The following is a 13312-nucleotide window of genomic DNA, read 5'->3' on the forward strand; positions in this document are numbered from 1 at the left end:
AGAAGCTTCTTGTCAGGTTACAAAATTCCTGACAGACTCCTGAAGAGGTTAAAAAGGAACAATGACAAGTAGGGTGTCAGTTATAAGGCTAAATGCTTGGGAAACATTTTTCTTACAGGAAAGCGACTAAAAGGGCTTAAGAGAGAACTGCTTTATAACTTGACTTTGTTTTTATCTCCCTCTTCTTTTTGCTTTTGCCATTAGGAAAATATAAAAGTAAGGTAAACTTAAGTGGTATGTTAAGGAACTGAATCAAGCAAAGCACAGCTTGCCTGTACAAAGAAGGTGCTGAGATTCTAAGGTCCTTGAGGTGAACAGGATACAAGATAAGGCCTTACTTAGCTAGTCATTAAAGTAAGCAGGTAATTAAAGGATTTTGTTTTCTAAAGCCCAGCAAGCTGAAATAGGAAGATCTGATGGCAAACTAAACTTAGCAACTAAAGTGCTAAGTCTTAAAGTAGAATCAGAAGGGTTCCCATGCCTAGGCAACACTGACTTGAAGATTGTCCCCTAACTTAGGCCAGGTAGGAAAACAACAACAAAAACAAACCAAAACCTGAAGTTGAACAAAAAATTGAAAATAGTTCAAATTTAGAGAATAAGATATTCATTTGTTTCTTAAACCTTGCTCCAATCTTTTTAAAATTTGGCATGCTGTATTGTTCGTTGCAGTTGAAATGCATATACTGATTTTATTAGTTACATCCTTAAGGCAAGTTTTAACAGACTCGATATTAACTGTGAAAACCCCCATAGAAGGCAAGGAAGTTAAGCAGCACCTTCCTAATAACAGTATTCAAATTAAAGAATCGGGATCTAAGAAAAAATCTGCTGGCGTTTCAAACTCTACTTTTGTGACAGACCCATATCCATTCTCATAGACCTATTTTAAGTTGGGCGCTACCAAAAGTGACAATCCCAGGGCCTCCCCTGGTGGCGCAGGCGGTTGAGCGCCTGGCTGTGAGGCTCTCCCAAGCCTCTGCAGGGCTGGTTCGTTCCCGGCCAGCCAGTGAGGGTCCCACATGGCGCTGCAGACCTCTCCTGTCTCGCCCGCTGCTACCCTCAGCAGTGTATTTCATCAGTCTGCCTGTCCTGTTCCCCACTCTGTCTCTGGTGAATCCGCGCATCTGGCCTGTACCCCGGTTCTTGTATGAATAAATAAATCTTTAAAAAAAAATCTAAAAATGACAATCCCAACTAAACCTGAAAAGTCTAGGGACAGCAGAGGAAAAATTGTGATAGGCAACCACAAACAAGTCTTAGTTTCCTAAAAGATCATAATTTTAACTAGCCAGTTGAAAGTAGGAGTCACTCAAATTTCCCTGGATGAGGCAATTCTGGTTTATAACAAGATTAACAAAAGTTTGCAAACACAGTTATAATTATCTACTAGGGAATTAACTGAATCCTCAAAATGTGAGGTACTACATTTACTACCCTTTAGAAGGCCATTTTAAGTTTTAAATACTAAAAGAACCAAGAAGTAGAATATTTCTAAAATACTTAATAATGATTTTTATCAATGATATTAACAGAAATTTATGAGAAAATTTGGCACAATGGCTTTATGTTGTTTTTGGAGTATTATTTTCAAAAGATCTCTAATAAAATTAAAGTATATGGAATATAAAATCTATTACATATAATTACATACATACACATATACTTACAAAAAAAGACCCATAAAGAAGAGCTTTAAATGACTATCTCTTATCTAAAATAACCACCTGATTTTTCAAGACTGATTTACATAGTTCAAGTAGTTTTATGCCATATTCCTGAAAGAGCTGCTTGATAAACTCTCTTTCTTTCTAGATATATATATATTTTTTTTTTCAAAATAACAGAAAAATATGTCATTTTCCTAGGTCTACTCAACAGTTCTAAACTAAAAACACTTTACTCTGCACATTTACAACCATTCAATAAATAACCACATTAAAACAGTAATTCCACGGTAGGGCCACTATATCACAATAGTCCCATTTGTCAAAGTGGGCTAGATAAAGTCACATAGACATATGATTTAAAGTAATTTTTTAGTAAGGTCACTAATCAGATAAGACCTTGGGCTACAGTCCCTATTATAGAAGTTATATCAAGTTAATATGTTAATATGATTTTCTAACTTATCTAAAACATCCAATGTGTGCTAATCTTAAAAAGTAAATTGCCAGTCATTTCTAAGATCACCCTAAATAAGAATTAGAGCTCTAAAGAACCTGTCAAAATGCCCTTTCTAAAAACATTTAATCAATTGTTACCAGTGACTGATTATTCATACTGTGAGATTCTTTGTGTTTCAACTTTACTACTTACCACCAAAGATGAGAGAGGAACAGGAATATAATCAAACCATTTATTTTTATTTTAAATAAACAAAAAATTATTATCTTTGATAAAAGGTTTGTTGGGAAATTAAGTTGTAAACTAATGACATTTCATGTTTGGGTGTAACTGGTGGCTCTTAATTATTTGTATTCTCTCCCAAAATCATGAATAATACAAAACTAAATTTATTTCACAGTAAGATTTAATTTTTAAGCATTTAGATTTATAAATGCTGTTTTATGCTTTATGTATTTGAATTTCTACTATTGCATCCTTTCACAAAATCTAAACTTACTTAGAATGTGTACCTACATAAAACACTCTGCAGGCTAAATTTATTATTTACTATAAAAAAGATCATTGCAACCTATTGATATCTTAAATAGTAATTACCAGTAATTAAATTTTTCTAATTACCTAGCTACTAAGAATGTATTTTCCCATTAATTTGATATTCAATAGAGATTTGATTAGGTGGAAAATATTAATAACTACCACATGCCTTTATTGTGATGGCTTGAAAACACCTTTGAAGGGGAAGGAAAAAAGGAAACATTGTGTTTTCAATTAGTGGCTTGTAGCCAAAAACATGAATCATAGTTAGACACACACACACACACACACACACATATGCTCACGCTCACACACACTCACACTCACACACACACACAGTGGCTTGACTAAATAACTGACAATCTACAAAACAATTACAGAAACGAAAACGGTGATCAAGACTTTTTGATGAGGCACAGAAGTGGCTCAATCTTGAGGGGTTTTCCCTGAGGAACAGAACATATCCTTTGAAAGGCAGCTAACAGTGTCTGGGTTGGCAGCTTTTACAGTAGCAAGGTCACTTTCTGACCTAGCTACTATACCATAATCAATTCCATCAAAGCTTAAAAATACTACCTTTTTTGTTTTAAACGATAAATTATACATAGCTAAATGACAGGAGAGTTAGCCTCATCATTCTAATGATTCATGTTTAAGTTGTAAACCAATGTTGTTTCAATAAAAGCTTTAAAAAAAACACAAACTGAAAAAAAATTAAAGAAATCACAAAATTTTACAGCTTAGAAAAAGGAAAGTAGGGAGGAACTTAATGTTTTGCATCTCCATTCCAAACTATCATCTAATTATCAAAAATTACTGAAGTTTCCCCTTTTGCTGGCTGTCCCTTATCTACCCTGAGGTGAGTTTTCTTATTTCCAAAATTAGGTAATAATTATTCTACCTATCAAACAAAAAGTATCCTTCTATCTCACAGAACTGCTGGATAATTAGAAGAGGTATGAAAGAAACTACTTTGAAAACTAATGCCGAACAACAGTTGGCAATGTCAGTATCATTCTTTTGCACATTTACAACATGTAGGACTACAAATATTTTTCCTATTGTGAATACATTCATTCCTGCAAAAAAAGGTTGGTAAACAAGGAATTGGTATGACTGCAGGACAATTGGCAACACCTTCAAGGTTTCACTATTAACATTTAATATTTACTGAGTACAGGATGTCCCCAAGTTACAAAGGTCCCCTAAATTGAAGCCACTGTCCTTGCCTCAGTCCCCTCCATTTCCTCCCTCTTTACTCTAAAGAACGGGTGTTTCTGAGGTGTGGGGGTGTGGGTGGTGGTATTGATTTGAGATAACCAGGAAATGCAAAAGTAGAAGAGGCTATGAAGAGAAGTGGAACACCACAGAACATGCCTACTCACCATCAGCCCTTATGTCACTGCTACACATCAACTGTGGACAACACTCTATGCTGGGAAATAAGGTAAAAGTTGAAAGTCAACAGTCAAGAGCCATAATCTGGGACAAAATAGGGATTTTTAAATACACTTAATGGAAAAAAAGACTAATCTCAGTCATTGGTCTTAATCTCTAAAGCCAATCCAATAAAGATAAAGACCAATTGCAAAATATTGACAAACTTACTCACTTTCACTCACAAAAGTACTCAAGTTTTATCAAGCCACCTATTCATTCTGCTCACCCTATCTTCCACTAACTCAATAACCTACCCTTATCTGTGACAATCCCACGGACCAATGGTTCCACTATATCCAATTTAACTGTCTTCCCCCTGTTACTTACGAAAGAACCACCCATTATATTTTATTATCACTGTCCCTTCTTAGTTGTAAGGGACAGTGAGTTATTATGCTAGGGAATTACTGGTCTAATGCTACTGGGAAAGTTACAAAACGGAAAGCTGGCGGTAAATAGGATGGAATTAGAGCTGGGGGAAAACATTCAAAGCACCTGCCATTTCAGTTTGCTGTTGGTAGATAAGTATATTTTAAAATATAGATTTTAAAAAAATACACTAATTGTTAATACTACTGTTAATAACCGAAAAGATAATTCTCTCATTCTCCCAATTTAAATAAGGACTTTCAGGAATAAATTTAAAAGAGGACTGTGGATATTAAGTTCATTTGTGGCTAGGCTTTCTAGTTCAAAAGCTATACCAGAAAACACACTACCACCTCTTCTCCTGAGTCTACTCTGTAACCAGGATGTCTGCTTCTGAGAAAAATGGGTTTGAATATAGCTCTATATTCTATTTATTGGTTCTCTAGAAAGCTTGACCTATAGTTTATAGAATGCCCACAGTTCAACGAGTTTGTACTGGAATAGTCTATTATAATTAGTAGTGGTCAAGAAGGTTTTATACAGATATGGCTTGTTTGTACAGGCTATGTACTGGAAAAGTACTGTTAAAGTTTTCCATGAGCAGTTCCCAAAAATTTTATGCTTCATCTTTGGGCTTAATTTTTTTTTCCTTCACTCTCACCCCCTTCTTTTTAAAAATGTTAAGAATTGGGGCCCTGTAGAAAAAGTGAAACTCTTTTCTGTTCTTTGTGCAATTAAAATAAAGTTCTCCTTGGGGAGAATCAGAATTTAACCACAGTTTTGAATAGGATCCACTAGTTAAAAATGAAACTGTTCAAATCATAATTTAAATAAAAATTCAAGTCAGGAAAATTTAATCATTTCAAAATTTACAGGTTTATTACATAATCTTCTAACTCAAGAAAAATACACTTTTTGAAAAGTACACACAATATATAAAGAGCAAAATTTTTTGATTTTTAAAAAGACATTACTTATGCTGTTGTTATATACAGAAATGGATACCAATATTAGCTGTAATTAACAGATAACTTCCAATTTAGTAAACTTGAGGGATTGAGAATTTAGAAGTTATTACTATACCATATAATATTAACAAGCATGAGCACCAAAAACAAATTCGGAATACATAAGCTAACAGTTTATATATGCTAAATATTTCTTCAATATCTCTATTTTTAACAAGATAAGTAAATATTCATAATTTAAAACTATTTGAGTTATATGAATCCTGAGGGTTTTAAGAGATAAAAATATATCTGTCAGGTAAAGAGGAATAAAGGAAGAGGAATAAAGTCCCATACAACTATTCAGTCTTCACCTTTTTTTCCCTTGTTAATTCAAAGGTTTCAAAAGAAAGACAATTTTTCCTATTAAATTTTTAAACAATTTCCTCAAATTAAAATGAATTAACCTAAAAGCCAAGCATCCTTTCTACAAGCTACAAACATCAGTTTTGTTAGACGATAGATTTTTTTATTTGGTAGTTGCTGAAGAATCAAGGTTCTTTTAAGTTACTTCAGGTAGTTGGTGATAATACAGTCTCAATCAGATCTGCAAGTATATTTCTTAGATGGTCACTCTTGATTTTGAAATTTATTCTCATTGATATTACAAAGGGAAGACCATTGGATGCCAGTAAAGCACCTCATTCAATCTTCAAGACAATGACTAACAATGGAACTGAGAAAATTAAATGAGGAAACTGTTGTCTAAATGTGTTCTTGTTAAATTCTGTATGCTTAAAATGTTTAGTGACAAAAAGATTTTGTGGATTTAAAATCAACTGATCCTGATGGAATGTCAAACTGTAAACTGCCATAGAGCTGCAGCTGGTAATAAAATGTTAAGACCTGAAGAGCTTTGGCAGAACCTGATTATATGGTAATCCTAGTATCTGTGAGAAGGCAAATGAGCCAGAAGAATAACGGATAGACTAGTTGCTATAGTAACCAAGATAGATTTGTATACTGACTTGGGAAAAACATTGGGGTTGCCATCAGATATAAGGCACACATTTATTTCTTATGTGTTTTCCTAACAATTTTGAATCATAAGATGATACACTAACACAAGGACTAAGAATAGAAATAAGAGATAAGAGAACAGAAAGGGTTCTACTCTGAAGAGTAAGGAAAGCACCCAATTGAAGGTTTAGCTGATTAGCAGAATAATATCCAACTGCTAGAAGGGAAGAGAACTTGTGAAAGTTTGCAGAAATTGGCTTAACTCTGGGTTGAATACAGAAATGTAGGTTAATTATCAATTCAAGTTAAATATCAGTAGGGCATCATAAAGTACCTACAATTTTTATTACTTTAAATTTTGTTTGAGGTGTTTCTGTGGGCTATTGATCTTTATAGAAAGGGTTATTTAATTTACACTGCGTAGCTACGTATCTAAAACAAAACTAAGTGGTGTGATTGGTCTTATCAGTTATTCATGCTCCACGAGGCAGCCTTATAACCTGGTCTTTAGTCAGCTGCTGGGGTTACAGTCACCTCTTCCATCTCCATCATCACCACCCCTATCACCAGTCTCTTACCCCTTACTGTGCCTCCACTACTGCAGGAAGTAATTACCAGAATTGCAAGCAGAGCATGAGGGGAGAAATAAACAGTCTTCAAGGGGCTTACCTGACAAAGTCATCTGAGTGTGGCCAAGTCAAAACAATGAACTGAACACATGAATTGCTGTGTAGAGGCTACACAATAAATCTCAAACACCAACAATCAGAAATTATTCTGTTAAGATCACCACTTAACTGGCAACATGCTAAAACAATTTAGATTTTTAACATTTAAAAAATCAAATTGAGAGCCTCCCTGGTGGCGCAGGGGTTAAAGACAGCGCTAACAAGCTATTGCCAGCCACTCCAGCACGAGTTAGATCCTGGCGGGCCAGGGAGCAACCCACTTGGCACAGTAGATCTCTCCTACCTCGCCTGCTGCTCCCCTCAGCAGTGTATATCAGTAGATCTGCCTGTTCTGCTCCCCACTCTCTGGTGAATCCTCTCACCCCCTGCATCTCTGACTTACACCCCAATTCTTGTATGCATAAATAAATCTTTAAAAAATCAAATAAAAAATCAAATTGAGCCCTTAAATTGCCATACTACTACAGAACTTACCACATACAAGAGTCACCAATAGACAGTGGGAGGTAACTAAATTTAGAACTTGAATTTATTAATTAGCATGTACGTTTCCCCCCACTTCAATAGGATATGGTATGGGTATGTGATAAACAGCAGTTATAAATATATTTCTATCAAGCCACAAAGCCAATAACAATCAACTATAACCAACAATTAAATGCCAACTCACAAAGAGCTATTTTAAAGGAATCTTTCCTAAAGTAACCCATCTCACACAAATTATTTTACTTATTGAAACTTGCATCAATTTTCATCTCAGAGATAAATGTTCCTGATTCACAAGCAAAGTGAGAAGCTGAATTTTTTTTTTATCAAAGGCAACTATACAACTTACCGTGTTTTAGACCAAAAGTTTTAGAACAGTTTGATCTCAGCACTCATGATTTAAACCTCAAGATTTCACCATTACTCCACTCTAAACATGGTATATTGCACTTGACACTAACTGTATTCTTAAAAGTAACCAGTTTTCTTAGGTCAGCTGTTCTGCCACCATTTTCCATCCTGACTGGGATAAAAACTAGTGGGCAAAAATTAGGATACCTTAACAATGTCTTCTGACAGCAGGGCATAAGGGAGAAACAGAATCACAGTAAATCATCTTAGGAGCTCCCCTAACAAGGGTAGTACCAGAAACTTAACAGCAGGATACCCAGCAATACTTTGCCTCCTTCTACAGACAAAGCAGCATGGTATAAATAAGAAATCAAGAGAAGCGGGTTCTAGTTCCAAATCTGCCACTAATCAGCAACATGGTATTTCTCCTCTCTGACCCTAGGTTTCTCTTTCAGTTAAATGGGGTTGGGGGGGGGGGCTGGACTAAATGATCTCAGATCCCTTCCTACTCTAAAAATGTTACCATTCTATTCTTCCTTCCATGGCTTCAAAAACTACTTTGGCTACCTCTAGAAAGGAATATTCAAAATGTTGCATTTATTTTTATAACATGGTCTTAGTGTTAGCTTTTAATATGTTTATGTAAAATCTATACAAATTAGCAGGAACATTCATCTCATATATAATTTACCCAATAAATGATTAATTTCAAATCTATAGGTCTTAAATCCTGTACCAAATACCATCTAGTTTATAATACTAAAAGTTAAAATGAAAAATCATTGGAAAGATGTCCCAAGAACAAAAGCTTATCAATAAAAGCACTCTATTAATCCTCAGTATAATGCCAGAATTTTAGAGATGCAAAGATTCTCAGAGTGTAATCTTAATCTAAAGATGAGGAAATGAAATGACTCATAGTTCAGGGCTTTTTTTCTACTACGCAACACTTCCTCCTCCCTTTCCTGCTTTATCAAGACAGCACAGTAGCAGAAAGAAGGCTAGTGTGAGAAATTGATCTGGGTTAATAGTCCTAACTCTGCCATTAATTTGCTACAGTACCTTGTACAAGTCACTTTCCTTTACCAGGCTTTGGTTTTCATATTTGTATGAAGAAATTCTAGCTTTAATATGCTATCATCTTATAAAATTCCTGAAAGGGAAAGTGGGAATTTCTAGCCAAGAGAACTAAAAAGTTTGGACTGCTGGTTTTAAATAGATGCAGCAGTTCAATTCAGCAAATTGGTCCGAAAGCATTTTAGTCCTCCACCTCCTGCAGGAGGCTACGCTCTAAACATACACACACAAACACAGTGGGATAGCTATAAACGTACTAGAAAAAAAATATTGGATTAGGAGTCTGAAAAACTGGTTTCAAATCCCAGCTCTGTCACTACTTGTTCTCATAGAGCATTTCATTAACTTCTCTGAGCCTGAGGTTCCTCATATGTAAAAATCGAGGAAAAAAATAAGGAAAACTGACCTAAAATATATCTACCAAAATAAAACATTATTAATGTGGCATATATTGAAAATCTGGGGAAAGTGGAGATGATCTGCCACTATGAAAAATAGGCTGCACTGCAATTAAGTCTGTCTATAAAAAACTGGGCTGATCTTTAACTTACTAAATTTGCTTTCAAATAGAATAACAAAGGTGAAGACATCATTGTTAACAAATAGACCCATTTTATGATATTAAATGTGTATTTGGATTCTGTTGATTAACGACTAACTCTTGTGTCTTCTCAGTTTACTACAGTTTAGCGTATATTAGAACATGCAACAGTAAAGAACATTGTTTTAAGTTCCCAAGTTAGTCTGTTACACTCTTCTAGCTTGTATATAGCATGGCCCCTTAAGTTCACATCAAAGGACAGAAGATATTTCTAATGTCCAGATATCTAGTGACAACATGTTTTCATGAATCAAGATTAATTCTTACACTATTTCTAGGTTGTTAGTTACCCAGTCAACTCTTCCCAGTAGCTTATGCAAATGAGATACCTATCACAAGGGAGAGGAAACGTTAATGCCAATCTTCAGTCCACCCAGTACCGCTAGTTCTTTTCAGATGCAATTCTCCATTTGAATAGAATTCTCTTCCAAATTCCCTCACTAATCCAGGTTGGGGCCCATAAAATTTAGACAGACACTGTAGTTTTACTCATAGAGCTCAACACACTCAATATCTGGGCAGGTTAGAGTTAAAATTAGAACACTGGGTGCCAAGAGATATTTTTCACTTTTCACCTAATAACAAAGGATTAAAGTGGTTGAATAATTATCCAACGAGGGAAGAAGTGACCATCAAACCTATCAAAATGACTCATTTAGTTTAGAGAAGTTAAACAGCCCCCAAGTTCTGCATACTTCCTAACAAAAGTAAGCACTGTGAAAGTTAAATTTGCTAATTCCATTAAAGGAAGGAGAAGAAAATGAACATTTGAGCTCTTTCATTGTGCCAGGTACTAGATCAGGCCGTCTCACAAGTGCTGATATAACTGTCTTTCAAAATTAGTTTTAGTCATTGAAAAGCAACAATGTTCACCTACTTCTAAATTGATTACAATCATATACATCGATTATTACTTTCCTTTCATCCTCCACACACATATGCATGCAAAATATTAAAAGATTTGATCTCTCATTTAACCTGAATTGGGAGTTCACGACAGTTTGAGGAAAAAACCACAAAAATAAAATTTAATTTAATCTAATATATTTGGAAACCCAAATGTATTTTCTCTATTATCTAGCTATGAACTTGTTTCTGATCTTGAACTTGCAGGAGATTCAGTGCCATCTCAAGACTGGCCAATGCCACCCCCACATTCCATAATAGTGATATCAAAGTTGGTGGAAACACATCTGCGCTCCAACATAGATTTCTTTCTGATTTTTTTGCTGTAACTTTTTTGGCATACGTTACATATGTAAGGTGTTAGAACGACTTCTAGAATGTACAGATAACTTTATTTGCAGCAAGTAAGTTATTTCTTCCGCCGGCTAAGTTTGAGAATTGAAGGCAATTGAAATCCTGGAACCATATTAGTGACCTACATTAACATACAAACTACCAATTCTCGGGTTCTTACAGCATGAAAACATACTTCAGTGCCTCTAGTTCCACACAAGTCTGTAGAAGAGTTGGACGAAATAACTTTAAACATTATTCCAAGTTTGAAAAGTAGAGAAGTGGGTACGTAGAAGTCCCAGTCAAGTGAAGCATTCCAACTACTTTACTTCCCACTAAGAATCTCCCATATTAATCACCACTAAAACATCTTGCCGAATTAGATAAAGAGCACAAAGCTGTGGCTCTCCTTCCAATCACCAGATTACTCAGCACTTGTTTGTATCCCTGTAGTCGGCGGTGAACATTTATGTCCGGCTACCCTTTGAGACCGCCTTCTCCCAAACGGTAAAGACCTTGTCTTCGCTTTCCTTTGCAGCACGGCAAGGTGCTATTTTAATAAAACACTATAGATTTAGAATGCATCAGCTGGAGGACTTTCTAAGTAACTACCCAACCATTGCAACTCCCCCAACCACCCCCCACCTGGCGCAGCTTTTCTGAGCGACGAAAAGAGGACGGCAAAAGGGTAAAGTTATAGCTACCTCTGAAACGAGTAAGTTTGCGGCAAAAGAAAGAACGAAATGGCAAATGCCAATTTCTTGTGTAACTACTCCTTCAATCTATGGTCCCCAGGGCCAAAACGGATGCTCCAAAGGTAAGCTCTGGACCCCACAATTACCAACCGCCGGCTCTCGGGCACGGAAGCTGTCCCACCTCGCAGAAAGCTGATCCAGACGTTCAAAGGGCTCCCTGAGAGCCCTCGGGGCCGTGCACCCGGGAACTGAGGGTCTGCCTGTGGGGGTCGAGTCCCCCTCCCCCGACTCACTGTGAAGTGCCCGAGTGAGACTAGAGGAACCGCGGAGGCGGACAGAGCGGGATCCCGGAGAGGTGTAGGGGGAAGGCAAAAGGGAAGTCGAGGGTGTGAGACCCCCGCTTCTGGGCCGCAGCTCCAGTGACTTACCCTCCAGGGTAGCCGCCCCCTAGGTGCACATCTTCAGGGGCATCAAAGAATTCCTCGGTGTCGCTTTCCGACGCCATTTATAGGACACACCCGCGGGTGAGGGGCCGGCGCCTCCTGGAGGGAGGGTGACTCTCGTCTCCTCGTCTTCGTCCTCCACCCCGGCGAGGCCGTGGGAGAAGGGTCCGGCGAGAAGGAGAAGGAGAAGGGAGCAGACGACCCGGAGTGAGCAGCCGGTTAGAGGCAAGGGGCCACCCTCCGCTGCCGGGCTGCGGGAATGAACGGCGGAGCGGCCGTCTGAGCAGGCGGCGGTGGGTCCAGGGCCAGTAGCTGCCGTCGCTCCCGGCGATAGGTGTACCCCGAGAGCGAGAGGCGGTGGCCCTCCTCAGTGGGGGAGGCGGGAGCGCCGACGACAGCAGCTCCGAATTCTCCCGCAGCGGCAATTACAGCAGTTGGGCGAGCTAGTGGCCCGCAAAGTACGGCCGCTCACCTACCCTCGCGAGATTTCGGGAGGGGGTGGCAGGGCGGGGCGGGGCGGAGACGAGACGGGGCGGTTCCAGAGAGGCTGCGCTCCGATTTCTTCTGCCCAAGAAGCCTATCAAAACGGCGCAAGCGCGTTGAAAGGCGTTCGGAGAGGGCCGGAAGTAGCCGGGAAGGGTGGGGATGCGCCTCGCGAAGGGAGGAGTCTAGAACCTGCGCCTGAGCAGCGTGGTTCCCGACTCTGAGCGCACGAGCCCGACGTAGGTGGGGTGTCGCAGGGGATCTCGCCCACTAACTATGCCTTTCTCAAGAGAAGCATTTTCCAAGCTTTTGAGTCTGCTCTTTTCTTATGAGGACTTGCTGTCGGGAAAGGGTGGCATTGTGGTTTGCATTTACGTCGTTTGAGTTCATCTAAGCCGCGAATATCCCACTCTAGGGCATAGGCAAGTCCGCCACCTTCGGTGTTACAGAAATAACCCGCCCTATTTGCTACGAGGTCTAATTGAGATCTCTAGATACGATCCTGTCAACCAGAGGGTGGGATCCATGAGAGAGACTCGTGGGGAGTGTTCCAGTTCCCAGGAGTAATGATGGATTTATTGCTGGAGCAGAGCCAGTACAAGGGCTCCGGTGGTTACTTTTTCCTCTCGAATATCTGCCGCTGCCCACACTTAATGTGAGAAAAGTTCTTACATACTGGGCAAAATATAAGTCAAATGGTAAATATATATTGAGCGGATACTTTTTGCAAGGCTAAGAGCTAGTAATGTGATGCTGACCCTGGGCTGCCTATTGTCCAATGATAAAAATAGAAAAGTGCTTTTTAAAA

At 38.2% G+C, this 13312-nt stretch overlaps 1 protein-coding gene and 1 long non-coding RNA gene across 5 annotated transcripts in view; one reads left to right on the forward strand and one right to left on the reverse strand.

The window, feature by feature from the left end:
- The window catches only part of WDR44 (WD repeat domain 44), a 69138-nt gene extending 56954 nt beyond the window's left edge, over positions 1 to 12184 (reverse strand). The window contains 1 exon segment of the mRNA XM_037512036.2: positions 12007 to 12184. Coding sequence (XP_037367933.1) covers positions 12007 to 12083 — 77 coding nt within the window. The 5' untranslated portion in view covers positions 12084 to 12184.
- A 463-nt stretch (positions 12185 to 12647) lies between these two features.
- Positions 12648 to 13312, forward strand: part of LOC119246558 (uncharacterized) — a 31205-nt gene continuing 30540 nt past the window's right edge. For all 4 annotated transcript variants that reach the window (XR_005125527.2, XR_005125526.2, XR_008552074.1 and 1 more), the window contains exon 1: positions 12648 to 12743. This is a non-coding gene — a long non-coding RNA (uncharacterized LOC119246558). The remainder of the gene's footprint in view (positions 12744 to 13312) is intronic.

Source organism: Talpa occidentalis, unplaced genomic scaffold, assembly GCF_014898055.3.
Source record: "Talpa occidentalis isolate TD23 unplaced genomic scaffold, MPIMG_talOcc4v2.1 talOcc4.15, whole genome shotgun sequence".
Taxonomy (NCBI): Eukaryota; Metazoa; Chordata; class Mammalia; order Eulipotyphla; family Talpidae; genus Talpa; species Talpa occidentalis.